The 27,985-nt window shown below is 36.0% G+C and overlaps 1 protein-coding gene across 1 annotated transcript in view; it reads right to left on the bottom strand.

The window, feature by feature from the left end:
- Positions 1 to 27,985, bottom strand: part of LOC128576230 (contactin-associated protein-like 3) — a 267,292-nt gene that overhangs the window by 89,114 nt on the left and 150,193 nt on the right. The window contains 5 exon segments of the mRNA XM_053578206.1: positions 774 to 917; positions 9,131 to 9,392; positions 13,691 to 13,822; positions 14,550 to 14,734; positions 15,405 to 15,608. Of these exon segments, the coding sequence (XP_053434181.1) occupies positions 774 to 917; positions 9,131 to 9,392; positions 13,691 to 13,822; positions 14,550 to 14,734; positions 15,405 to 15,608 (927 nt within the window).

Here is a 27,985-nt window from a genome sequence, read left to right as displayed (position 1 = left end):
CATTTAGTACTTTGCACAGTGTGACACCAATTACACTATGGACTCATTTCACATGCTTGCCTCCTATCACTTAACATTTGTTTATTATTGCCGATGTTTGTAAAGGTCCTCATAGTCAGTTTTATACATACTATTATTTCCTTCACATTTAAAAAATATCTATTTTTGGCGGCGCCTGTGGCTCAAAGGAGTAGGATGCCAGCCCCATATGCTGGAGGTAGTGGGTTCAAACCCAGCCCCGGCCAAAAACTGTGAAAAAAAAAAAAAATCTATTTATCTATTTATAAGCTAAGCTGTGTAATAATGTTTCACTAGTATGAGATAATATGACTTAAATATAAATATAACCAATATTTTATGTAAGCCAATGACTTTCAACAATATGACTTGCTTTGTTTTTACCAGCTAACTGCTAGAAGTATAAATTTATTTCTCTCTTGTAGATATTTGATTATGATATTTGATATTTGTGAGGTTCTACTTGTTTCTTATTTACTACATATAGTTAGCATAGATTTTCATTATTTTTAAGTGGAAATATAAAGTTATTTAAAAATCAAACAGATGCAGATTTTCTGTAGATGCTTATTTTTTCTTGGAAATAACAATCTAATGTTTTATGTTCTTTACAAATTCAAAGGTATTTGTTTCATAGAAAGATACAAATCATGTCTTAGCATTAACTTGGTTTACACATGACTAGAGACTCAAGATGCAAGGCAATAGAGATAAAAATGGCTCCACTGCCAAGTAGTTCAGTTGCCACCACTTACCTCCAAAATAATAGGTGTCACCTGAATCAATCAGCATAGTCACCAGGTGCTGAACACCTGTGTCATCATCCACTGCCACACTCAGATGACTCCATTTAGCAAATAAGGACACAGAATGCCACTGCCCATCATTTAAGCCAGCACCTAGAGGATATAAAATCAGAGACAACTCAAAATTACCAACTTTGTAAACACTTGAAAATAATTCAATTCAGATCACTGAGTAAGTCAGAGAGAATAATATTTACATGCTGTTTTGTCACTGAGAAAAATATTAACCATCTTTGCTTAATGAAAAGATTTTATTTATTAGAACAGTAACACATGAAGGAAGATAATACTTTTTCAAAAGAGTCATTATAACAAATTTTGATAATGTGCTTAAATTAGCACCTCAAATTTAATCACCAAATATATATGTTCAAAGTCTTTGCCAGTGTGATTTAAGGAAAAAAAAAATACAGTTTAATCCAATCTTCAAATGAGAATTTACTTGCTTCACTGAAAATAGCAAAAATACTTTAAAAGAATCAAGGAAATAAGTTGATAAAATTGTGTCAAGAATAACTGTGAAAGGCTTTTTTAAAAAAATTGACCCATAGTAATTACACATATTTAAGCGGTACGACATGATTTGAAATGGGAGGAAAGATGTGCACTCATTCAGGCAAACTCTGCTTTCACTATCTGAGCTATTTTATAACTCTGTAAATTGTAGAGAACTGACAATAATAGAAAACGATTTTTGTAGATAGAAATGCAAATTACTTGTGCCTTCTGGGGTGCAGGTGGTTATTGAGCCATTTCATATCTATCTGTAAAGTCATTTCAGCATTTCTTATCTGCCTGGATGTGTGGTAATTTGAATTTCCTTGGAGCTTATTGTAACATCTTAGTGGTTTCTTCATTTATTAACAAGTTAAAATTGTTGATATATGTTCATATGCTCCCTGATTGAGCATGCTATGATTATATAATTATACCTTTTTTAAAAATTATTACTTATGAATAAGAAAATGCTTGGGAAAAAACTGGAGGTGTATTTTATATGTATGTACACCATTGTTTATATATTCACAGCCTCATTATCCTATGATTCTTAGTATTAACTATGAAGTAATTTGATAGTAATGAATTACCTTTGATGGTAAACTTTAAGTATTTAAAATCACTGGAGGTATTTTGTGTTTTCTTTCACCTGGTAATATGTCAAGGATAAATGCCAATAATTGGATTAAAAATGAGCTTATCTTCATAAGGCCTATTAAATTAATATCACATTTATGTTTAAAGTTAGGCCCACATCAAAACTACCTTAGGAGTCATAGGTATCATAATAAACATTAGATTAACAAAAGTTTTTCAATAAAGTTAACATTTTAGTTGATGTTTTTAGCTATACTATTATTAAAAATGACCCTGCTTGATTTATTTCCTTTCCAAACATACACTTATCTGAATGAAGTTAATACATCATGAGCATTTCAAATATAGTACTTCTTAAAAATTAATATTAATATTTCAGATTTTCCTTTTAACCTTCAGTGTTATATGAAACAGAAGTAATAGAAATGTGTTGAGGAAAAATTGTACTTTAAAATCAACTAAGATTCCTGGCTATCTGTAAGGTAAAACTAGTCATCGTGTAAACACAAAATCTCCAGGATTAATCTGATTGTACAGGATTGCCTTCTTTGAGTTCTTTTCACACTCTAGAAATTATAGAAAATTGAAATCAAGCAAAGGATTTTTGTCCACAGATATGCAAATGAATTTTATCTGGTAAGAATATAGTTGACCCTTCTCTCTGTTCCTTCATCCCATCCATGGAAGATGCCAGTTTTATATCCTATGCAAATTCATTGTACCCTACTGGTTACATATCCTTGATTCTTTGAATTCTTTTATTAACTTGTTGTAGCATCTTACTAATTTCTTCATTAACTAATGAATTAAATGAAATCTTTGACATGTTCTTTTTGTAATTGTATAAAGCCCTAATATCCTTTTTATGAACATCTTTTGACAAATAAAAGCAGATTTTTGGATGCTATTTTTTTCATATTTATCATCCAAATATTTTTTCTTTTTTTTTCCTGTCAGGCTGTATTTTTTCATTGGCCATAGTTTATTCCCAAGAAAATGAGATACAGTGGTATGTATAAAATTTTAATGAGAAATTATTTAGGGATGATGGGAAGATGGCGGACTGAAGCCAGCTTTCCACAGAGGCTCCCATCCTGAAGGAGAGTTAGGGGACGAAAATTTAGCAAGTAACCTGATGGATTCGAGCAACACCAAGAGAGAAAATTGAAGATTGCACATCAACCCTGCTGAGGAGAGCTGCGACCACAAGGAAGCAAACAAAAGGTACAAAACCCATCACCAAGCGGACGGGAGTCCCCCCTTCCCCACCTGATCAGCTTAAGGGCCCCACAAACAAAAGGGCAGAAATCAAAGGCGCTCCCACTACACTTCATGGGAGAGACCTACTACAATCTGGACCTATCTCCCTTACTAGGATGCCTAGGCGTTCTCCTGCCAGACATAAAACTGTATAAATCTGTAAATATCCTTTGCCAGCAATTCTGAGCTCCCAGCACTTCCCTCCACTCTCTCTGAGGTCTGAAAGCCTGTCCCCCAGGAGTTCGGATTCTTGGGTGACTCCTAAAGGAGAGAAGACAGTCCCCGAGCTGTGGCTGGTCAGCGCTGATTCTAGGGCACAGGAGAGAGGTGAGGACAGTCAGCAGAGGGAGACTCTCACCAGGGCGGTGCTTCCCCAAGGCAAGGTGCATCAGCCCTCCTTGGGCAACAATACAACCAGGCATATAACTGAGTTGAACTCGCTACCAGCTGCTCTGAGCTCCCTGCTGCTCCGAGCTCCTGGCACTCCCCCCACCCTCGCTCTGTGGTCCGGAGACCTGAGCACCTGCCATGTGACTGGGCAGGGAGCAGGGTGGAGCTGAGTCTGTTTTTCGCTGCCCAGCGGTTCTGGGCTCCAGCCGCTCCCTCCACCCTGCCCCCACTCTGAAGCCTGAAGGTTTGTGCTGCGACGGTACAACCGGGCGAGAGACTGGGAGGCACTGAATTTGCTCACTGTCAACCGGGCTCCCTATGGCTCAAAGCCCCTGCTGGCTCTGGGTTCCAGGTGCTCCCCTGCCCTCACTCTGTGCTCTGGAGACCTGAGCGCCTGCAGTGTGGCCGGGCAGGGAACTGGGGGGAGCTGAGTCTGTTCGCTGCCCAGCGGTTCTGGGCTCCAGCCGCTCTCCCACCCGGCCCCCACTCTGAAGCCTGAAGGCTTGAGCTGCGGCAATACAACCAGGCGAGAGACTGGGAGGAACTGAATTTGCTCACTGTCGACCAGGCTCCCTGCGGCTCGGAGCCCCTGCTGGCTCTGAGCTCCTGGTGCTCACCCCCCACCCCCCGCCCTCGCTCTGTGGTCATGAGACCTGAGCGCATGCCGTGTGGCTGGGAAAGGAACTGGGTGGAGCTGAGTCTGTTCCCTGCCCGGTGGTTCTGGGCTCCAGCCGCTCCCCCTACCCCGCCCTCACTCTGAAGCCTGGAGGCTTGGGCTGCGGCGGTGCGCAATCCCTATTAAAGTTCCACTGTCAAACTTTAAGGATCTTGAAAAAACAATACTTCATTTTATATGGAATCAGAAAAAACCTTGAATAGCCAAGACATTACTCAAAAATAAAAACAAAGCAGGAGGAATTACGCTACCAGACCTCAGACTATACTACAAATCGATAGTGATCAAAACAGCATGGTATTGGCACAAAAACAGAGAAGTAGATGTCTGGAACAGAACAGAGAACCAAGAGATGAACCCAGCTACTTACTGTTATTTAATCTTTGACAAGCCAATTAAAAACCAGTGGGGAAAAGATTCCCTATTTAACAAATGGTGCTGGGTGAACTGGCTGGCAACCTGTAGAAGACTGAAACTGGATCCACACCTTTCACCACTAACCAAGATAGACTCTTTTTTTTTTGGCTGGGGCTGGGTTTGAACCCGCCACCTCCAGCATATGGGACCAGCGCCCTACCCGCTGAGCCACAGGCGCCGCCCCCAAGATAGACTCTTACTGGATTAAAGACCTAAACTTAAGACATGAAACTATAAAAATACTAGAAGAGAGTGCAGGGAAAACCCTTGAAGAAATTGGGTTGGGTGAGTTTTTTATGAGAAGGACCCCCCGGGCAATTGAAGCAGCTTCAAAAATACACTACTGGGACTTGATCAAACTAAAAAGCTTCTGCACAGCCAAGAACACAGTAAGTAAAGCAAGCAAACAGCCCACAGAATGGGAGAAGATATTTGCAGGTTATGTCTCTGACAAAGGTTTAATAACCAGAATCCACAAAGAACTCAAATGCATTAGCAAGAAAAGAACAAGGGATTCCATCACAGGCTGGGCAAGAGACTTGAAAAGAAACTTCTCCGAAGAAGACGGGCGAGCGGCCTTCAGACTTATGAAAAATGCTCATCATCTTTAATCATCAGAGAAATGCAAATCAAAACTACTTTGAGATATCATCTAACTCCAGTGAGACTAGCTTATATCACAAAATCTCAAGACCAGAGATGTTGGCGCGGATGTGGAGAAAAGGGAACACTTTTGCACTGCTGGTGGGAATGCAAACTAATACATTCCTTTTGGAAAGAGATATGGAGAGCACTTAGAGATCTAAAAATAGATCTGCCATTCAATCCTGTAATTCCTCTGCTGGGCATATACCCAGAAGACCAAAAACCACATCGTAACAAATATATTTGTACCAGAATCTTTATTGCAGCCCTATTCATAATTGCTAAGTCATGGAAAAAACCCAAGTGCCCATCGATCCACAAATGGTTTAACAAATTGTGGTATATATACACAATGGAATACTATGCAGCCTTGAAGAAAGATGGAGACTTTACCTCTTTCATGTTTACATGGATGGAGCTGGAACATATTCTTCTCAGTAAAGTGTCTCAAGAATGGAAGAAAAAATATCCAATGTATTCACCCCTACTATGAAACTAACTTAGGACCTTCACATGAAAGCTATAACCAAGTTACAACCTAAGAACAGGGGGAAGGGGGAAAGCGTGGGGAGGGAGGGGGGAGGGGGGTAGAGGGAGGGGGATTGAAAGGATCACACCTGTGGTGCATCTTACAAGGGTACATGTGAGCCTTGGCAAATGTGGAATGTAAATGTCTTGGCAAAGTAACTAAGAAAATGCCAGGAGGGCTATGTCAACTAATAAGACGAAAATGTGTCAAATATTCTATGAACCAAGTGTATGGTGCCCCATGATCATATTGATGTACACAGCTATGATTTAATAAAAATAAATAAATAAATAAATAAATAATAAAAACTACTCTGTGCTACTAAAAAAAAAAAAAAAAGAAATTATTTAGTTAATTCCCCACAACATAGATATAATTTTAAGTATGTTTGAAAATAAAGACAACCTATTGTCAAATACTACAACATTTTAAATGCAGAGGCAAAATATCACTCTCATGAAGCCAGGAGCTGAAACAAAATCCTGATATGATTTAAGGACTTTAATGAATTATTATGAAACCCAGAACCAGAAAAAATGCTTGCTCTGCATTTCACTGTACCTCAAATATATGTAATTTATTAGCAATAAAGTTGAACCAACTAATGTAGGAAGAAATTGAGGGAAGTTTTTGAACTGGGCAAAAGAGATTATTGGATATCTTTTCAATGGAAGGATTAGCTCATCTTACAGGGATGTCTGACCTTTATTGCTCTCTCTCTCTCTTTTTTCCTTTCCCTTTGGGAGAGCAAGAGTTGTCTCAGGCCACACATTAAACACACAAACACTAATGAAAGCTGATTAGCAAAAATAAGTAAGTAAATCAATACAAGGAGTGGGCACAGTTTTTGTGATATCTGACACAGATAAGCAAAAGAAGTCCTCACAAAATCAGCATGCAGTCCATGGGCTGGCCAGGCAGGGTACATGGTAAATCCCCCAGTGTAAACCTTCATCTTTGAGTAGGTTACTTCACAGTTGTGTAGTGATAGAAGTTAACTTGCAAGAAATTGATAGTAATGCCAACAATCTAGAGATGTAAACTCCGTTTGGGAAGGGATTTATTTACCTTTCCCTGTGGATATTGATAAGGTTTATATTTATTTCTAATTTCATTTCACATCACTTTACTAACTGTAAATGTGTGGTATTGGGAGTTCTTTAAATTGACTTTACTGATGTAAGGACAAGCATAAATCTAAAAAAAAAAAAAAAAAAAAATCAATCCAACAAAAATCTTTCTTGGTGCCAAAAGGGATAGACTTTCACTTACTGTCCCTTTTCCCAGAGCAGTGGTTCTCAACTTTTCTAATGCTGCAAACCTTTAATACATTCCAAAGGGATCTTGACCCACAGGTTGAGAACTGCTGTTTTAGAAAAATGTGTAACTGTATTTTTTTTCTCTTTTTGAGACATACTTAAATCTTTTTTAAAAACTTAAAAAAAGGAAGATCTTTTAAAACTTTTAACCTCTTTCTAGTTTTACAACCCCAAAATGTTTTTCTTGAGGACCTTGGAGACATTGCTTTGAAGTGTAAATATCAAGAAAGATAGTGCCCCTACCTCCCTGTCTCTTTGGTAGTTTAACTTAGGTTAAAGAGATATAAGGAGTTTTAGTTTTCTTTGGGTTAAGGCTATGCTCTAATACAGATGGTCTCCTCAATCACCAGGCGAATTCAGGATGGGCTATAGGTAGCAAACAGTACTGTCACCTCCCCTTACTTAAGGACAATTTATCCATTATCTTGAAAACATGTTGTATCTGCCTGGCTATACACAAAGATGAGATTTCTTTCTGTCTTTGCAATCATTTTAAGTGGCTGCCTGAAATATGCATTACAGTCTGGCTTAATCCTCATTCAATAATAAAACTACTTAATTCTTTTTTATCTTGTGAAAAGGATTCACTAGGTTGGTAGGCAATTTAATTTTTAATTATTTCCTCAATACTGGCTCCCTTGTTAAGTAATGAGTAAAATAAAATCTTTGACATATGTTAATTTTGTGTATGTGTGCTGGCCCTGACTTAATGGTTTTGGGGGGTGGGCAGGGAGGCCCTATTTGTGAGGAAATGGAAAATAGACTTGCATTTTTAAAAGATAATATATATATATATGAATATTTATTTTATCTCACACAGTTTACCTTAGATCAGAGGTGGACACAGATTCTAACATCTGAAGCTTGCTGGAAGTACTGAGATAAAGCCCCACCCTCTGAATTCCTTGTTCACATGTCTGGAAATTCTGCTTTCATACAGCACATTTAACAGAGGTCTAAGTTAAGACTGTATCTAAGTAGCCAAAGGAATCTCTCTGAGAATAGGATAATCCCCTCATTTTAAGGGATCTTTTCCTATGCTTTCTTTCTTAAACCGTCCATCTTTTAAAAAAGCTCTCATTTGGTTCTGATGCCAAGTTAGACATGATATCAATGAAGGACTCAGATCTCCTCCTAAATTTGCAAATCCAATCAGCAAAATCCAACAATTCTGTTTTATCAAACTTGTCTACACCATACAGCACAACAGAAGCAGATTAGTTACCATCTATTGTTAGTGGGTCCTGCCTCCTAGGATTTCAGCCTCTACCCTGCAGACATATCAAAGCATTTTCCCAACAGGCCCTAGATGAGGAGTGGGGACCAGAGAGGGCCTGTGTGGGGGTGACCATTGTGCTAATAAATCAGCTTTCCTTCCTTATTGTTCCCTGCAAAGAAGATCTAAGATTTACCATTTCACAAGTGAAAATAGGCTGGTTTAGGAGGCTGATTTGCATAATAGGAGGACAGCAAGTAGAGGGGCTGAGATTCCTCCCTGGTGTCAGGCTGTTTCAGAAAACTAATCAGCCATCTGTAAAAGTACATGAATTGATGGCATTTGCTGGCATCTTTCACTATGAGGTGACAGGGAATATTTCTTCACAGAATAGAAAGTGGGGGCAGAGAGGAGAGAAGAAAAGTGAATGCTTCTGGGCGTTGCTCACTCCGTGAGGTCTTAACTGTAACTCTTTGGGATGGACGATGAGTTAGTGAGGAAAATGAGCTTAAGTGGATTACATATTTTCCTTGCATTACAGGGAGTTATGTCTGCAAAAGTGCTCAATATGTAGTCATTTTGGCCAAAAGAACACTTGAGGGAATGCTGTGTGTCCCACATATGAACACAGTCTGAGAGGAAATGGCAATCCCCTTCCTCCAGGTGGGGCATCCAGTATCTCATTACCTCAATGACTAATTCACTGCAGAAGGAGTCATCTGCTGGGTGTCTGTTTGGTTTAGGAAGCATCTCTGTTACCTGCTGTGATGTTCCGTGATGGCTGTCCCTTCTGAAAGAGACTCAGTCTGAGTTTTCCGTCTTTAAGAAAGAGAGCAAAACTCTCTGCACCACGTCGAAGTTCACCAAAAAGCAAACGTCCTGCTCTGTTCCATGTTCTAAATTGAAAAGTGACAAACACTTTGTTGTCTCCAGAGTTGCCTGGCAGGGCCAGGTAACTTGTGGAACTCAGAAAAGTCACAGGAACAGTCTGTGCCTTTGGACATGAGAAGGACATATTTCCCTGTAAATGAAACAAAAGAACGCATTGAGAGGCCTTAAAGTCGTGCTTCTATCTAATTAAAGATAGATTCTGCAAAGATTTATAGAGGCTTTTTATCAGTCTGGGGAATTTTATAAATTAGCTTGCCTGCTAAAGCTTAAATCTATGGCATTTATCTTATCTTCCAAAGTATTATCATAATTGGACAAACCTATCCCTGTGTGTATGTGAGGGGAGGGGGGCGTGTATGTGTGTGTGTGTGTGCGTGAAATTCTCTACTTTTCTATTCTCAGCATTACCAAAGGAGTCTCCATATAATTTAATTCAGTGGGTGCTTATTTTATGCCTATTATCTTCCAGGCCCTGTGATAGGCCTGAACAGGACACATCCTCACTCCTGACTCTCCTCCTGAGCAACATTGGGTCTCGCCTAAACAACAGTCCTCAAAATCTACTGTGTAGCAGCTTTGCTATTCTACTGGCTTGCTCATTAGTTAATAAGTTGACTAAATCTTTGATGCATGTTTGATATTTGTGTGAGTCATTTTTAGCTTATGGAAAATTATACTTTTACAGTATTCCAAATGTTTTTCAGATCTGTTTGCTTATAGTATTTTAGCATGAGAATATTAATTTTTATATAATCAATACATCTATTTTTTCTCTAATAGCTACTGAATTTTCAATCTTTGTCAGGAAAATTTCACTACCTCCTAGGTCTTATACATGGTCTCATAGATTTTCTTCCAAGATTTGTTGTTGTTTGTTTCTGATCCTCCTAAATTTGCATATTTCTTTGTATGTAAAATAGTGATCCATTTTTCTTTTCTGCCTATGGACACTGATTTGTTCCAGCAGAATTTAGGAAATAATCCATCCCTTTTACACTGAATTGAACCATATACCTTGCATATAACTTTGCATGTATAATGAGATCTTTTTGGGATGTCTACTTAGTCCTATTGACTTTTGAATTACTATCCAGTACCATAATGATTCTAGTACAGTGGCTTCTTTTTTTTTTTTTTTAAAGATAAAGTCTCCCCCTGCATTGCCAGGGATAAAGTACAATAGGATCATCATAGCTTACTGCAACCTCAAACCCCTGGGCTCTCGTGATCCTCCTGCCTCAGCCTCCTAAGGAGCTGGGACTACAGGCATGTTCACTACCATGGTTGACTAATTTTTCTATTTTTTCAGAGACAGGGTCTCACTCTTATTCAGACTGGTTTAGAACTCTTGGCCTTAAGTGATCCTCCCACCTTGACCTAGCAGAGTGCTAGGATAACAGATGTAAGCCACCTTGCCAGGCCATATATTTGTTTTTGTTTTTTATTTTAGATGGTGGAAGGAAGGAGTAATTCTTGGGTATTTATTCACACATATGAATTTCAGTTCCAGAAAAAATACCCAGAAATTCAGATTCAAATTGGAATTTTCATTGATTATTTCTATTAATCAGCTATAAATGATCTTAGAGAAAAATGTTACTGAAGTAAGAGATAATCTAGGGTAGTGGTTCTTGAGCCTTGCTAAATAGCTGTCACCAGGAGAGCTGTTAAAATCTACACCCAGGCCAATTAAATTCCAATCTCTGAAGGTGGATCCAGGTAACAAAATCTTTTAAGTCTCCTCTGATGAGTCCAAGATAAAGCCAAGTTTAAAAATCATTCATCCAAGGATAAAAACAGCTTTCAAGACTGACTCACATCTTGGCTCACACCTGTAATCCTAGCACTGTGGGAGGCCAAGGCAGGTGAATTGCCTGAGCTGACAAGTTAAAGACCAGCCTGAGAAGAGTGAGACCTGGTCTCTAAAAATAGCTGGGTTTTGTGGCTGGTGCCTGCAGTTCTAGCTACTCAGAAGGAAGAGAATCACTTGAGCCCTGGAGTTTGAGGTTGCTGTGAGCTACAACGCCATAGCACTTTTCCAAGGTTGACAAAATGAGACTCTTGTCTTAAAAAAAAAAAAAAAAAAAAAAAATCTGACTTACATCTTTAAAAAATTCTCACCTAACACACTTTAGAAACTGATATAATTCAATGTTCACTTTAAAATATCTTGGCAAGACACAGTAGTCCACAGCTATAATCCCAGCATTTCGGGAGGCTGAGTTGGGAGGATCATTTGAGGACAGGAGCTTGAGACCAGCCTGGGCAATATAGTGAGGCCACCGGTCTACAAAAAAAAAAAAAAAATAGAAAAATTATCTAGGCCTGATGACACATGCCTATTTAGTCCCAGCTTCCTAGGAGGCTGAGGCAGAAGATTGGCTTGATCCAGAACTTGAAGTTACAATGAGCTATGATCACATCACTGTATTCCAACCAAGGTGACAGAGAGAGACTCTGTCTCTACAATACAAATAGGTATGAAATAAAAGAAAAATCTTTAATACACATTATAACTCTATATATAACTATATACATAAAAATGTTTTCTCTTGGTTGTTTTCTAAATTCTGCTGAATGTAAAATACTTTTTATTGTAAGAGAATATTTGCCATAATGAATTAACTATCAAAAGTTTAAGATCCATGTGATCCATCATATAAATTTAATCATTGAACTATTACATGTTTTGATGATAGTTTTTTATCAGCTGCAGAGTTCTTGCCCTCATCACACATGTAGCTGACCACTACAACAACAAAAAAGCAAAGCTTCTTGCTATAGATGAATGATTATTAGCTGAATGAACCAATTTTGGCAACTGATATATTTGATTTGCCAACGAAATATATTTTTAAACATTTTCCTTTTAAATATTGGAGGAACTATTTCCCTATTTTTATAAAGAGCACATAAAAATGCAGTAACTCTCAGAATGGAGTTCTCATAACCAACATTATGTACCCATATGCATAACTTAGAATGAATCCTCCTTCTGTTTGTTTTTATGTAAACTTAGACATTTTGATATCTTTATACAATATAATTAGTAAATCATTTTCTTGAGGATGATATTCAGAACTCCAGAGATATCAGGATAATTGTGGTTTTCCTGATTGGCTGTAATCGGTTAATTGTCCATAATCTAAACTTAGTAGAACTTAGATTGGTAAATCCACCGATTAGCCAGAATAGCATGAGTTGTGTGTAAAAACTTGTTCTTCTCAAATCCTCTTGGGTCCCTGTATCGTAAGGCCCAACTCACTCCCACCTGCCTCTATGACAGCACCTTAAGTATTAATAATAACCCCACAGAAGTTAGGGTGAGAAGGAGTGATTCTCCCGTGAACCAAGGATTGGCAGATAAAAGGTGGCTTCATGTTCATAATATGTTATGTCAGGTGTCTTGACATAGATGGCCATTGGCCAAATAAATCTTAGTATTTTTATCTGAGCAAAGCACCTCTAACAAAGCCAACTTCACAAATAAGGTCTCCTTTCTCTTGCCTGTTCAGGCAACACTTAATATTCAGTTTCTCCATGGACAGGAGCTTGAGGCCAAGGGCTATTCCATTTATCTCTTTCCTCTTTTCATTTCTTTTTAATCTTGTCAAGGGAACTGGAGCTCTGTGGAGCCATCATATCATTCTTCCCTTTGGTGTTTATCTTTTCATGTATCTTGATGGTATTTTTCATTTGTATGATCTCAGCATGGTGTCATTCTTAGTAGAGCTTAGATTTTAAACCTGTCTTTTAAAATTTTTTCCTTAACCTTTGTGGTAGGCTCATGGGCTTCATGGCTGTTTTTTCCCTCTCTCTTCATTAATCCTAATGATGTATTAATGTTGTGGCCTGGTGACACAGAGGCAAAGAAATTTTCACATTTTGGTCCTACAACCCATGAGCCAACTTTCCCCAGAGCATAACAGGAAAGAAACATTTTGAAAAACAATGCAAATAAATATTCCCATGATGTGCTTCTAAAATTTGCTGACAATTGAGCATGAGTTTCCCTTTTAACCTAAAACATAAGATAGTTTCAGTTTTGAACGTTGAAAGAATTTTATTAACTGAATGAAAGCATTTCCAATTGATTAAGGAATAGCTCATTAGGGATTTCCATTGCAAAATAATTGGTCTCCTGAGAATAACAAAACCAAAAACACAGGAGACATATGAATTCTTATTTCTATACAAAAATAGAAAGTTGTTTTACTTCATATAAAACAACTGAGACATATTTACTCTGAGACATATTTACGTTGTAAGGTTTTTATGCATAATAAAAATTATTATATTACACAGGTAGCTGTTATAAAACGATAAGTTGTTTTTAAAAATGTACCAAATGGAGACCTAACACAAATGTTTTTTAAATGCAAAAAAAAAGCAATGACTTTTTTCTTTTCTTCCATTAGGATTCCTTACCATAATGAGGATCTGTGGTTTGTGTTTCTTGGCTAATTCAATAATATCCACTCCATTATAATAAAGATTTTCTAAACACCCATGAAAGCTTTTACGTGATCTTCCAGGTGTCGGAATGCCCCCAAAGCTGATCTTAGAAAGAAAAATGACATAAACAACATTGTTTAGTGATTATCTATTTAAAAGATTTATGATTAGTAAGTATACCACTAATTATCACAAATTCATATGTATTTTCTCATATTTCTTTTGAAATACTCAGCTCTGCTGTGTAGATCAATGCAGCCACAGACTATATATATGTGAATATATTTATGTATATTTATATATGGTATATATATGGTATATATAATATGTATGCATATATACACATATATATATATATATATATATAATGAATATATATAATTTCTTTTAAAAAATTGACCAGATTTGATATGGTGCCCATGATTTTCCAGTCTCTGCAATGGGTACTCTCTTGCTATTACATGGTTAAATTAAGGGAATAAAGCTACGGCTAATCTAGCACAGGGTCTTTAGTTAATATTACATGCCAAAGCCATTCATACCAGATAGATACCAGAGCTTTCCTGGTTTGTTCTGATTTTTCATGAGCTTTAAGGTTCCCTATGAAGAAGTGGCAGAATAGATTAGGTAATGGTGTAGTTTAGATAAACGTGGGCAACAGATTGCAAAAAAGTGTTGTCTTTGAAAAATATTAAAAAATTGTTTATAGTAACCTAACAAAGCTATTACCATATATTAGTACAGTTCTGAATTGCTTTAAAATTATATTTCTTTAAAGAATTAATTTCTTTTTTAGGTTATTTTTCATTTAAATTATAAAACCTATAACAACCTCAAAATTAAGATCCAAGTAACTGGTTCCTCCCTTAGTATGCAAATGCTGAGTGTGCTTGTCCACTGTGAAGTTGACCTCTGTTTTAAGGAGCTCGATGAGGACAAAATGCCAATGCTGGTCGTCCAGCAGGCTGCCCAGGGTGAGGTTCATGTGAGCATTAGTGGGGGGCATGTCAGCATTGCCTTAAAAGAGAAGGAAAAGAACACTCAGTTATGTCTGTTCAAAATCACAGCTTGTCATTGTTAATTCTGTATTCCAGTTTGCATCCAATCTTTCATCTCATTCAGTTGTCCCCTAACTTCCTCTCCACTTTGAATACCATATCTTTATGCCTTTTTAAATTCTATTTATTCATTTCTACACTTTGTCACAATTTCTTTTTTACTAATGTCTTTTTGCTTACTCATGGCATTTGTATTTACATCACAAATATTTTCTTTGTTAGAACCTCATTATTTGCAGTATCTCATGATTTGATAATGATCTATTCTTATCTTTATATGGAATCATAACATATAATTTGTAATATTATACACATGTATATGGTGGCCATCTTGCACAGTGTCAAAATAAATGCTGTCTACATCAATTGTACTTGGAATATATACATGTTACATGCTTATTTGCAGTGCTGTTAAACGTCATTTACATTTTCCTACAACAGTTCTGCTTTATACTCATTGTCCTAGAGTAACTCGTAGTAGTGTATCTTTTAACTCCTAATAAGTGTTCAAGTTTAGATGATAAATTATATGATTATTTTATTTCACTATGAAAAGATCAAGCATTGATAAATGTACTGTTAGCTAGATTTTTTTAAGCCACTAGTATAAAAGTGCAAAAAATTTTTACCTGAATTAAGAAAAAAGACAAGCTTTCCTTTAATTAATTCCAGAATAATGCGATTTCCATGTTGTCCTTCTCTATAGAGTAGAATTCCACTGCTTTGCATGGTTTTAAATTTCAAAGAAATAGTATCTCTTATTGGTTTTATGGATTTTTTATCAAATCTGTACAGCAGAACACTTTGTCCATCAAAATAAACCACCTCAGATCCTAGAAAAGAGGATATTAAAGACCAATTCTAAATTTAAATGGCCATATATTAGCACATTGAAAATGTACGGTCAATACACATCTCACACACACACATAGAAACATACATTACATTTCTAGTCTGTTCAGCAAAGTGGAAAACTGATAATATTTTCTGTTGGCATCATGAATTTATATAACTAGTACCTACTGTTAGACTTTTCTAACATTTTCCTAAACTTCATCATCTAGAAATACTCTGATTTATCTTCTTCAGTGGCTCCTATCTTTAGAATGGCCTAACTCTTCTCATTCTGTTTGATTAAAAACAATCAGGAAAGATGTTGTATTTCTAGTACATGAATTATTTTTTTTTTAATTTGTATTTTATTTATTCATTTTTTTTGCAGTTTTTGGCTGGGGCTGGGTTTGAACCAGCCACCTCCAGCACATGGGGCCAGCACCCCACTCCTTTGAGCCACAGGTGCCACTCTTTATTTTTATTTTTTAGAAACAGGGTCTTATTGTTTTGCCCAGGGTGGCTAGGAACTCCTGGACTTAAGCAATCCTCTCACCTCAGCCTCCTGAATAGCTGGGACTATAGGTGTGTACCTGGATCATTCTTATGTTAAAATACCAATCTCACTTAATTTAAATACCTTATTCATTCCCAGTAGCTTTGACTTCTCTTGAAGTTACACATGTATGCACTTTATTAAAGATTTTGTCTGCTTGTAAAAGATACACACATACACACACACACCCATGTTTATTAAATACTGCCTTACCCATGTAGTAAAGGTTCTGCATTTTAAATAAGTTGATATGTAATATTTTTCTTAACCTTTGGTTAATTTTACCCCTAATGAACAGCACTGTGATGTTTCAGCTTGGCTAGGCCATCACACTCAGTTTTTGGTTAAACCTCAATCTAGATATTGTTGTGCAGGTACTTTTGAGACATGATTAACATTAAAATCAGTAGACTTTGATTAAAGGAGATTAACCTTCATCATATGGGGGAGCCTCATCCAATCAATTGAAGGCCTTAAGAGAAATTACAAACCTTGAGTTGTCTAAGGAAGAAAAAATTCTGCCTCCAGACTGACTTTGAACTCAAGTTGCAACATCAGCTCTTCCCTAGGTCTCAGGGAATCTGCTGCCTGCCAGCAGATTTCAGAATTGCTGCCTCTACAATCTGGTGAGCCAATACTTTAACTCTCTCTCTGTTTCTGTTTCTCTAGAGAAACATATCCTATTGGTTCTGTTCTTTTGGAGAACCCTGACGTAAACCTGCACATTTTTTTTTTTTTTTTTTTGGTTGATTCTGAGGTTAGGTGATAACTCAATGTGATTTGGTTTGCTTTTCCCTGATGATTAGAGACATTGAGCATTATTTCGTGTGTTTTTGGCCATCAGTCTATCTTCATTAGAAAAGTTTCTGTTCATATTTCTTGCCCAACTTTTAATGGGGTTATTTGATCCTTTCTTGTTGATTTGCTTGAGTTCTTTGTAGATTCTGGTTACCAGCTCTTTTTCAGATATGTGGTCTTGATGACACTATTTTGAACCTTCCTTCTATGGCCATCAGACCCACAACACTGCCATGTTCTCTAGGCTTTCTGTCAGGGTCTTATGATTTCACTATAGATGTCACAAAGATTCAGTTCATCACAAAACAAGTTGTATTTTATTAATAATATAAAATAACATTTGTCAAAGTCAAGTGTAGATCAAATATAGGTATACAAATGAATTAATGTTACCAAGAAAATTTTCTCATCTTTTTCAAAAGTAAGAAAGGAGAAAAAGAAGCAATTGTCCTTTGAAAAATACACTCATGTAATAAATGAAGATGCATAAAAAAACAATAAATTATAAAACTATTTGAAGCTGACTAGTTGATGTCTCTCAAGCCAATGAGATGACATTATTTATCATTTTTAATTTCACAAAAATATTACTGTACCTTTTTACATGGCTATTCATTTCACTCACATTATCCAAAATTTACACAGTAAACCATACCTAAAAAATTGCCTATTCTGGCTCGGCACCCATAGCTCAGTGAGTAGGGCACCAGCCATATACACCGAGGCTGGAGAGTTCAAGCCCAGCCCAACAATGACAACTGCAACCAAAAAATATAGCCAGACATTGAGGTAGGTGCCAGTAGTCCCAGCTACTCAGGGGGCTGAGGCAAGAGAATCTCTTAAGCCCAAGAGTTTGAGGTTGCTGTGAGCTCTGATGCCATAGCACTCTACTGAGGGTGACATAGTGAGACTCTGCCTCAAAAAAAAAAAAAAAGTTCCTATTTTATGCATCTGTCATTTAAAATTTTTTAAGTTTGATTTTCTCACATTTGGTTAATATACTTACTAAGAATTAATGTATCAAGTGCATAATTAATAAATACCACATTCTGTAAAATATATAAATTAACCAATTATTCCTTATTATGTAACTAATTATATGTGCCTCATAAAGAGAACTCTCCATCAAATCCAAATGAAGACATTGATGGTTGTTATATGACCATAAACTCAGGGAAACTTAAGAAACATTGACTAGAAACTTTCACCTTTTGGCAATACCATGATCTCTATGTTTTTATTATGTCTTTGTTACTTAAAGACAACGGTAATATTTGGGCTTTATTTATTTATATTTTTTAGTTGACTAAAAAAATTCTATTCCTAAAAAGGTTTTGCCTGGATTATTTCAGCCTATTTTTTTCCCCTCATTCTCTTTACAACTTCTATTCCTCTGTAATAGCAGTATTGATCTTCCAAGACATGTGACGTATATTTCCTGGAATGTTTCCCTCTGGCAAAATAGAATAGCAAAAAACTTATCAAGTAAAAGAGACAAAAGCTATGACCTTGAAACTCTTTTGTTCTCTAGGTAATGCCTTGATTTTTTTTCTCCATTATGATTGCTAATACTTGTAACTAGAAATTTAACAATATTCTTTTTAATTCATAATGTATATTTTTAAGGAGAAACAAATTATAATACAATAAATTCAAGCTTTAATAAGCAGCAAAAAATATTCAACTATGATTTGTGAAGTCAATATATTAAAATTATGAAAACTAAACAAAAATGATGTTAAATAAAGAGCCTTTATTCCAATAAGAAAGCAGCAGTTGCTGTCTGAGTGCTGGCAAGGGAATCCCATGCAGTGTCTCTTGAATATTATCTTTTCAAGGGAGGAACAAAATTTGAAGTCTTAGTGCTTAGAAGTAATGCTAAAGGTAAATCCTTTCTCCACTTATCCATATTTTTAACATTTTAAAATGCTTGTAATGGCAAATAAAATTTCTTACAGCCATAACCAATACAAATAATCCACTACAATATATATTTAAATGAAAAGTCTAAAATAAAATAATACCATTCAGTATCTCATTTAATTTAATCTTTTGTCAAAACCTTTAGGAAAAAATTCCTTTGTATGAAATTCAATTATATAAATAGGAATTACATGAGTAGGAGATGTAGTGGGATATTGAAAAATTAGGGTCACTTATTATATTTATAATAAGACTCCAAAGTTCCTCAATATGAAGCTAGGACCCATCATCCAAAATGAATGGAGAAAATTCAGTTCTTGGTTCAAAGTAGAAAGTGCTTGTCTGATTTTATATGAATTTAGTTTATATGTATAGCTTTACTAATTCAGCTAACAGTTGTGGCTGCTGAATCTCTATCAATATTAAACAGTAGGTAAGAAGATACATTTTCCATTATTGAGACTAAATTTGTATTTGTATATTTAGGCTCTTTTGATCCAGTCCCAGTACAGCTTTTTCTTTTTTCTTTTTGGTATAGTAGTTCAGAGAATAAGGACTTGTACCATATGGGCTCAAACCCTGTTTTATCTTGGATAGGTTACATAGCCTCTCTGTGTTTCAGGGAGAATACAAACCCTCTTCTCTCACAAGGTGGTTGTGAGGGTTGAATGAGTTATTATCTGCAGTTTCACGACAGCGTTTGGCACATAGGGTGTTCTCAGTAGATGTCTACCTCATTATTATCTTTACAGAACTGGGCAGAGAAAAGAGGTAGAAATCAGTTTTTAAACAGCACATAAGGGATGTATAGGAAAGTGGACAGCTTAAAATGGTATCAAATTTAATTTTTAAAGAACCTAAAGGATCTTCAATTTTCCAAGTCCAGTGTTGTTAGATCCTACCCAGCAAAAAAGAAGAGATGTATAACATCATCTGTGCTTACAATGCTCTTTATCTGCCAGCCATCTTGCTCCTGAGCTGACTCACTTCAATCACTGGCAACTTAATCTTACTTAGAGGTTACATGTGTCTATTTGATTTTTGTGTGTTAGAAGAAAGAATTTAGAAATAATACTTGATGATCATTGGTACAATTATCATGTCAGCTCTTCCTCAAAGAATACTGGAAAGGAGCTAAGGACAGATGTATTCACAAGGTACTGAAATACAAATTCTTGTAAGATAAAGAACTTTGTCATAGAAAACATTAACATGTCTGGGAAGAACAGTGTCAGAAGTAATTTTGCTAAATTGTTATGCCTTCATTCATGCAGCTAATATTCACAGAAAGCCTTCCAAGTGCTAGATGGAAGATAAAAATGCATACAGCAATGAATTACTTTTAAGGAGCCCTCAGACTAGGAAAGAGGACGCATATTCTGAAATATGATTATTTCTGCCACATTCACATTGATGCTTCTGTAAGTAGACATTTGGCTCAGAATGACTTCTGAGAATGGATAAGGAAGGAGTTGACTTACTTAGATTCTTGCAAAGTGTGAAATCTCTGAAAAGCTAAAGCAGAAATAGTTTATTTCCTTGAGTTACTATTTCCTTGGAATATATTTTTACCTTTACATTTTTTCACACCCAAAATGTTCTCTTAACTTGTTACTTCTCATTACTTACTGTAGTTCTAAATAGGGGTAAATCTTGCTTTGTATCCCTTTCTATGGGAGACATAACATTTAGAGGTACATGGTATTTAAAAAAGCAAGACCCCCTAAAGTGCAAACATTGGCAAAAGAAAAAAAGAAACACACTAATCCATGGAAATTTTCCTAAAGTGCTCTATGCACCACCTCATTTAAATCAATTAGGAGTAATCACACGGAGATTTTAGGACAGAAGACCCAATCCAACCATGAGTCAGGATTTCTGCAAGTGGGACCCAGGGATTTACATATTTAATAAGCAAACTGGGCAGCTATGATGTACACTAAATATTAAGGATGATTTATCAAAGAGAATGAGTAGATTATAGAAGCTTACTCTTTAAATAAATCTCATATTTATTCCAACATGGAAACATGAATATCAATTTCATATTTGTAATTTTTATATAATAAAATGTCCTTATTTAAGCTTACAGTTCAATTAATTTTAACCAACGTACTTGTGTGATTGTCAAAAATTCAAGAAATAGACAATTTCATATCAACTCACTACTTGCCATTTGTATTAATCCCCCTATGACTCCTCAAAGTCCTACCCAGAGCAGGCAAGAAATGATTTACTTTAACTACAGATTAGTTATGCCTGTTCTAGAATTTCATAACATTGGACCACATGTATTGCTAACCATAATATTGCTGAGATGCATGCATGCTGTTACATTTATCCACAGTCTTTTCTTTCTTATTGCTGTAGGGTATTCAACTGTATGACAATTTGTTTATCCATTTACCTGTTGATAAACATGTGAACTGTTTTTAGGTTTTAGCTCTTATAAACAAAGTTGTTACAAACATTCATGCATACATGTTTGTTTTGGCATGTGCATTTATTTCTCCTGACAAGGGATTAGAATTGCTGAGTTATACAGTAGGTGTGTATTTAACCTAGAAGAATGTAAAACTATTTTCCAAAGTGGTAGTTAACTTTTTCACATTCTCACCAGCAATCTATATCTTTACCAAACACTTGGTGTTCTCATCCTTTCCTATTTTAACCATTTTTGTAGGTATAAAGTGGTTTCTCATTATGATTTGGTTTGTATTTCTCTTACAACTAGTGATCTTGATTATTTTTAGTGTGATAACAGACTGGGATTCTATAGGCCAATTTGGGGAGGATGATAACTTAATTATATTGAATCTTCCAGTCCATAAAGTAGTAAAGCTTTCCTAGGAAATATTTGCCTTTGGCAACTTACTCTGGGGTTGGAAACTCAGGGAAAACAGGCTTTGATTGTACGTTTCAGGAAAGCCCTTGACCTCCCTCTTCAATTGTCATGTTTGACCTTTCTCCTCTTTTTCTTTTCTTTCCTCTTTCTCTTACTTCTTCTCCCATTCTCCTGGTAAAGATATATAATACATGTCTAACAATCAATGCCACAGAGTCTGGAATCCACTGAGAGGTGGTTCACATTTCAGTTCTCTAACTTGCTTATTACTAATAGACATGGATTTACTTCTTATTTTGAGTTTCTACTTATTTTTTAAAAAAAGTTTGCTAAAATTTAATTAGCACTTCAGTGTTTTGTAGCAAAATAATTTTCAAAATATTAGGTACATTGTATTAAGACACTTTATGAAGAAATTATATACATATTTTAAACACTGTGCTTTCTTCAATATATTTTCATGACATTAAAAAAAAATGTAGTTTTATACTTTCAGTTATGACAGGCAAACCTGCAGAAGGCCGAACTTCTTACCAAGGATAGGTAGAAAATATCTATCAAGCGAAATTTAAATAACCTTTTTGAAAGTATTAAAGAACTACTAAAGATAGTCAGGGCTTGATAATGTCAAGATCTTAGAAAGAAGATACACTCAGAGCACTTGTTTCTCCTTTATGCTTGAAGCATCTGCCAATTCCTAAGGAGCAATGAACAGGAGCAAAGGGAACCAAGTAGAAGTGGGGTGACAGCTATGAGGCTGGGCCTCTCTAAGTAGATGTCTCTGTAGACTCATGATAATTGGGAATTGGATGGTAGAATTCAGGGACTGTCAAAGAAAAATTCTAGGGAAATCGCAGTTGGGACTAATGAAGCACTATACTCCAGATATAAACCCCATCTCTGAGGGATGGAGGCCCTACATTGAGTCAGCTAAACCCCCATTTGAATTAAGATCTGTGCCTAATCTAGAAGCTCATCAAAGACTGGAAAGGGGCTTCTCAGAGACCATTTTGTCTCTAGCCTCTACAGATTTTTGTACAAACTTTTTGGAATGCAACCAAAATTATCAAGACATCCAAAGCAGAAATAAGAGAAAAACCAAACAAAAGACCATGAGATAACCTAGACATTAAAGTCAGTTAACAATCTTTAAAATAAATGAGATTAATATTTTCAAGAAAATAGATAACAAGATGGAGAATTTCATTAGAACCTATCAATAGAAATCCCCAAACTGAAAATTACAGTAATTGAAATTAATAACTCATTTGTTGTATTTAACAATCGATGGTGATTGATCACAGCAGAAGATTAGATCAGTAAAACAGAACACAAAGTAGTACCCTTATCTAGATGCAGCACAAACAGAGAAGGGGAGAGAGAGGAAGAAAATAAGATACAAGCATCTCAGATAGTTGTAATTTAAGTCTCAGAAAGAAGGAAAAGAAATGAGAGGCAGAGGCAACATCTGAATAAATAATAGTGGAGAATTATCCAAACTGATAATTTATCAACTCATAGAAAAAGGAAATTTAGTGAAATCCAAACAGGGTAAGTTTGATGAAAACCAAAATAGCCACATCAAAGTAAAAGAGCTAAAACTCAAAGATTAAAAAAAAAAAATCTTAAAAAGAAGAAGATACACTTCCCTTACAAGAATAAAAATCAATTGTCTGCTGATTTATTAATAGAAATGATGAAAAAATGGAATGCTATTTTTTAAAGGGTGAAAAAAATGTGTAATTGCAAACAGTACTCTACAGCAAGCTGAATAGCCTTTGAAAATAAATATAAAATAAGACATTTCCTAAGCAAATGAAATCTATGAAAATTGTATCACCAATAAATTGTACTAAGAAAAATACTAAAAGGAGTTTTTCTAGTGGAAATAATTTGATTTAGAGAGAAACATAAAAATGAAAGGAAGGTAAGTATGTGGGTAAAATTTGAGGAATATTGACTATAAAAAATTATAATATTAGATTTTGTGATATATGTGTACATGAAACTAAAACATGTGTCGAAATAGCACATGTTGTGGGAGAGGTTTAAACTGATGTAACTTAAACCTTAGCATTGTTTAGAAAGTGATAAAAACATTAGTTGATGGTGCTCTTTGAAGTCTCTAAAAGAATTTAAAATTGAAATAGCAAATAGCATTGGCTCAGCACCAGTAGCACAGTGGTTATGGCGCCGGCTACATGCCCTGAGGCTGGCAGATTCGCACCCAGCCCGGGTCAGCTAAACAACAATGACAACTGAAACAAAAAAATATCCAGGCATTGTAGCGGACACCTGTCGTCTCAGCTACCTGGGTGGCTGAGGCAAAAGAATCACTTAAGTCCAACAGTTGGAGGTTGCTATGAGCTGTGACACCCCAGCATTCTACCGAGGGTGACATGGTGGGACTCTGTCTCAAAGAAAAAAAAAAAAAAAAGAAAGAAAGAAAGAAATAGCAAATAGCAGCAGAATAATAAAACCCGATTAACCCAAAAGAAAGGAGAAAAAAACACATATAAATAGAAGGGTCAAATATAAAACAAAGAGTAAAGGGTTAGCTATAATTTCAAATAAATCAGGAATTATATTTACTACAAATGAACTTAACTCAGTGATTTCTGGGTTGTATTTAAGAAATAATGAGACTTCTTAAACATAGAGACATAGAAAGTTTGAAAGTAAGAGACAGAAAGAGATACTCTATGGAAACACTAACCAAAAGAAAGCTCATGTAGCTGTACACTGCTATCATCAGAGAATGTATTAATAGACTTATAGGCAAGAGGCATATTCAAAATAAAGAAGGATATTTCATTATGATAAAATAATCAATTTTTAAGGAAAATAAAAATTTCCAGTCAATATGCATTTAATGAAACAACTTTGAAATATATAAAGCACATGTCTCTCTTCATTTGATTTAATTTAATTAATTTATTTAGTTATGTAGGTAGGTAGTTAGGTAGTTAGTTATTTTTGAGACAGGGTCTCACTTAGTCACCTCAGTGAAGTGCAGTGACATCATAGCTCACAGCAACCTCAAACTCTTGGGCTCAAGTGATTCTCTTGGCTCAGGCTCCTGAGTAGCTGGGGCTACAGGTGCCCACCACAACACCTAGCTGTTTTTTGTTTGTTTGTTTGAAGAAACAGGGTCTCGCTCTTGATCAGGCTGGTCTCAAATCTGTGAGCTCAGGCAATCCACCCTCCTCAGTTTCCCAGAGTGCTAAGATTAAAGATACGAGCCACCGTGACCAGCCTCTCTTCATTTTACTGAAACATAATAATTCAGGCATGTTCACCTCATGGTAACAGTAGACACAGAGGAGAACAATGGGGAAAAGGTAAGACTTCTTAAGGTCTAATGTCAGGACTGGTACACCACCAATTCTGCCTATCACTAGCCAAAGCAAATCACGGGCTAAGTCAAAAATCAGACAGCAGGGCAGCATAGTCTACTCCCAGCATAGGCTTTGGCAAGGAAAAGCTGCAGAGCTGGTGCCGGTGATGAAAACTACCACATGTATATGGAAAAATTGATGGAAAAACACCAAAGGAACTCTAGGAAGGAAGGAACACCACCAAGACAATACGGAAACTATCTTATGAGTTAGGAAAATTTTTCATGTTCTCAAATCTAATGAAAGACAAGTAAAATTTTAGGAGAGAGATAATACAATATGCTTATTTTCTCCAGTCACTATTTATTTTATTAGAAACCTCCACTTGCCTTCTATTGCTCTTATAGAGCTGCAGTTCCCAATCCCTGGTCCCCATTCACAGGACCAATACCAGTAAATCAAAGCCACTTAGGAACCCAGGTGCACAGCAGGAGGTAAGTAGGCAGGGCAAGAGAACAAAGCTTCACTTGTATTTACAGCCACTTCCCACAGCTTATATCACTGAGTTGTAGATGAGAGCTCAGCCTCCTGTCCTGTCCCCACCAACCCCCACTGATATCCATAGAAAAGTTGTCTTTCATGAAACCTGCCCCTGGTGCCAAAAAGATTGGGGACCTTTGCTATAGAGAATAATATAGCCCTAAGTTAATCCATGTGAAACTGCCAATATTCAACTGTATTTGATCTACAAAACTGGCAACTATATGATTGAACCTAATTGCAAGTGAAGTTAGAATGATGAATAAGAAAAAAACTGATTAATAATGTCATAACTAAGTTAGAGTCTGAATGGCATATAACGTATGCCATATCTGAAGACTAAATTATAAGAAAATGTAGCAGAACAGATGAATAGAACATGAAACATACATAATAAAAATTATTTTCATTTGGGACATTGTATAAGAGTTCTTCTTGAGAAGGACACTTTGAAAGTGTACTAATTATCGGAGCTACACTGTAAATATTAAAGTTTAAAGAAAAGAGCCTTCCCCTCTCAGAATCCCACCCCCATAAGCTTTCAACCAGTAAGAAAGAGAAAAGTTGTGAATCCTGGTCTTTTTTGTTATTTATAAAGTCAACCTTGAACACTGATCTTTCTCTTTTATTCTTCATGAATTATTTCCCACAAGTTACAAATGAATAGAAGCTAAAGCTTAATTTAGCAGAAACTGGAATTGGACAAAAGCAAGTTAGAGAATGGAACGTAGGCTCTTAAAATCTGAATTACTGGGTTAGGAATTTAAAAGATGGAAAGGTTAATAAGCATGTGGAAAACAATAGGAAAAAGACCATTCTATATTTTGCATTAATATAAAAGAATGTAAAAACTATGAAATTGAGAAAAATTAAAGTTGTCACCATAAAAAAGAGGAAGACACAGAATCAAAGACTAAATGTTTCACTGTAGTATGTTTTGATACAATATCTCTGAAAGTAGAAAAGAAGTCACTGCCATCAATATATTAAGATATCAAAACAAGTATCCATGTAATTACCTTTATGAAACTTTTGTAGTTATTACCCATCAAGGACATGTGATCAGTAATCACAGGACATGAGTACTCTCCTTGTCTCTGACAATTATTTGTAGTTCTTATACCAAAGCCTCTTAAAAGTGGCTCCCCAGATTGCTTTCCTACAATACAAAGTTACATCAAACATCAAAAAAGTATGGAAATATAACTATAAAGTCTTATTAAGAGACTTAACTGTAAAGCCATTTATCAAAAGTGAGTAGAGCACATGAAGTCAGACCATAGACCCCATGAGAATTTATAATGAGCAACCAAATTTAGACTGCAGGAATGGGAAGTGCCATTTAAACTAAGATCTGAAAGATGAGAAGCCAATAGCCAGTTGCAAACACAGGGAAGGAGCATTTCAAGTATGGGAACCACAAGAGAAGAGGCTCTGAGACCATAGAAAGCTTGGTGCAATCAACAGTGGTCAACAGCAGATGATGTGGGGGATAGTGGCAAGAAGAGAGATTGTAGATTCAGAGACAAAGTCACTCTGGCCTTGCTGAGAATCTGGATGTTAATTTAGGAGCATTGGATTATATTAAATAGGGACATAATTCTATGAGATTATCATAATTCTATGATGACATAATTTTCTATAATTATGAAAATGCATAATTCTGCATTTTCAAAAAGTAACTTGAGCTGTAGTATGGAGAATATATAATAGTCAGCTATGAGAACAGACAGGATGACCTAAAATTGGAAAGCAATTTTAGGAATCTGGGTGATCCCAGAGTTAGATTAAGTTGGTGTGTGGAGTGAGAGAGAACTGAAATCATGCGGAGTATAATTTGGGGGTTGAGGACAGAACCTGGAGATTCACTGAACACAAAGGACCAGAGGGACAGATGAGTCATGGACTGAGGGTCTGGAATAAGAGCCTGGGTGTTTTCCTTAGTACTGTTTGGAATTGAACTTGAATCACATTAGGAATTGATCTGATTATAGTGTGGAATAAACACTGAAGAGATGAATAGCTCATTTAGGATCTAGTGCTTCATTTGGGTTAACCTGAAGGTGGAAAGATGGAAGATTCAAAAGCTACTTAGAAGGTGGAATTAGGTTTGAGTTAATAGGTGTCTCTTGGTACCATTTTTTGAGATAGGACACAAGAGAAAATGAGCAGATATCTTTTGGAAGAGAAAAAAGGATAATAATCCCATTTTAGATCATTGCATTTTAAGTGCTCACAGATCCAGTAGGGAGAAGTGAACCAGGGAGGAGAATACTCGAAGTTGAAGCTCCTTAGATCTGGGATGAATGTGTAGATTTGGAAGTCATTATCCAGTATGTAAATGCTATTGAAAACTGTGGATGTGGATAAGGCTTGAGA

This window comes from Nycticebus coucang, chromosome 2 (assembly GCF_027406575.1).
Source record: "Nycticebus coucang isolate mNycCou1 chromosome 2, mNycCou1.pri, whole genome shotgun sequence".
Lineage (NCBI taxonomy): Eukaryota > Metazoa > Chordata > Mammalia > Primates > Lorisidae > Nycticebus > Nycticebus coucang.
This window is presented reverse-complemented; position numbering and strand designations above follow the sequence as displayed.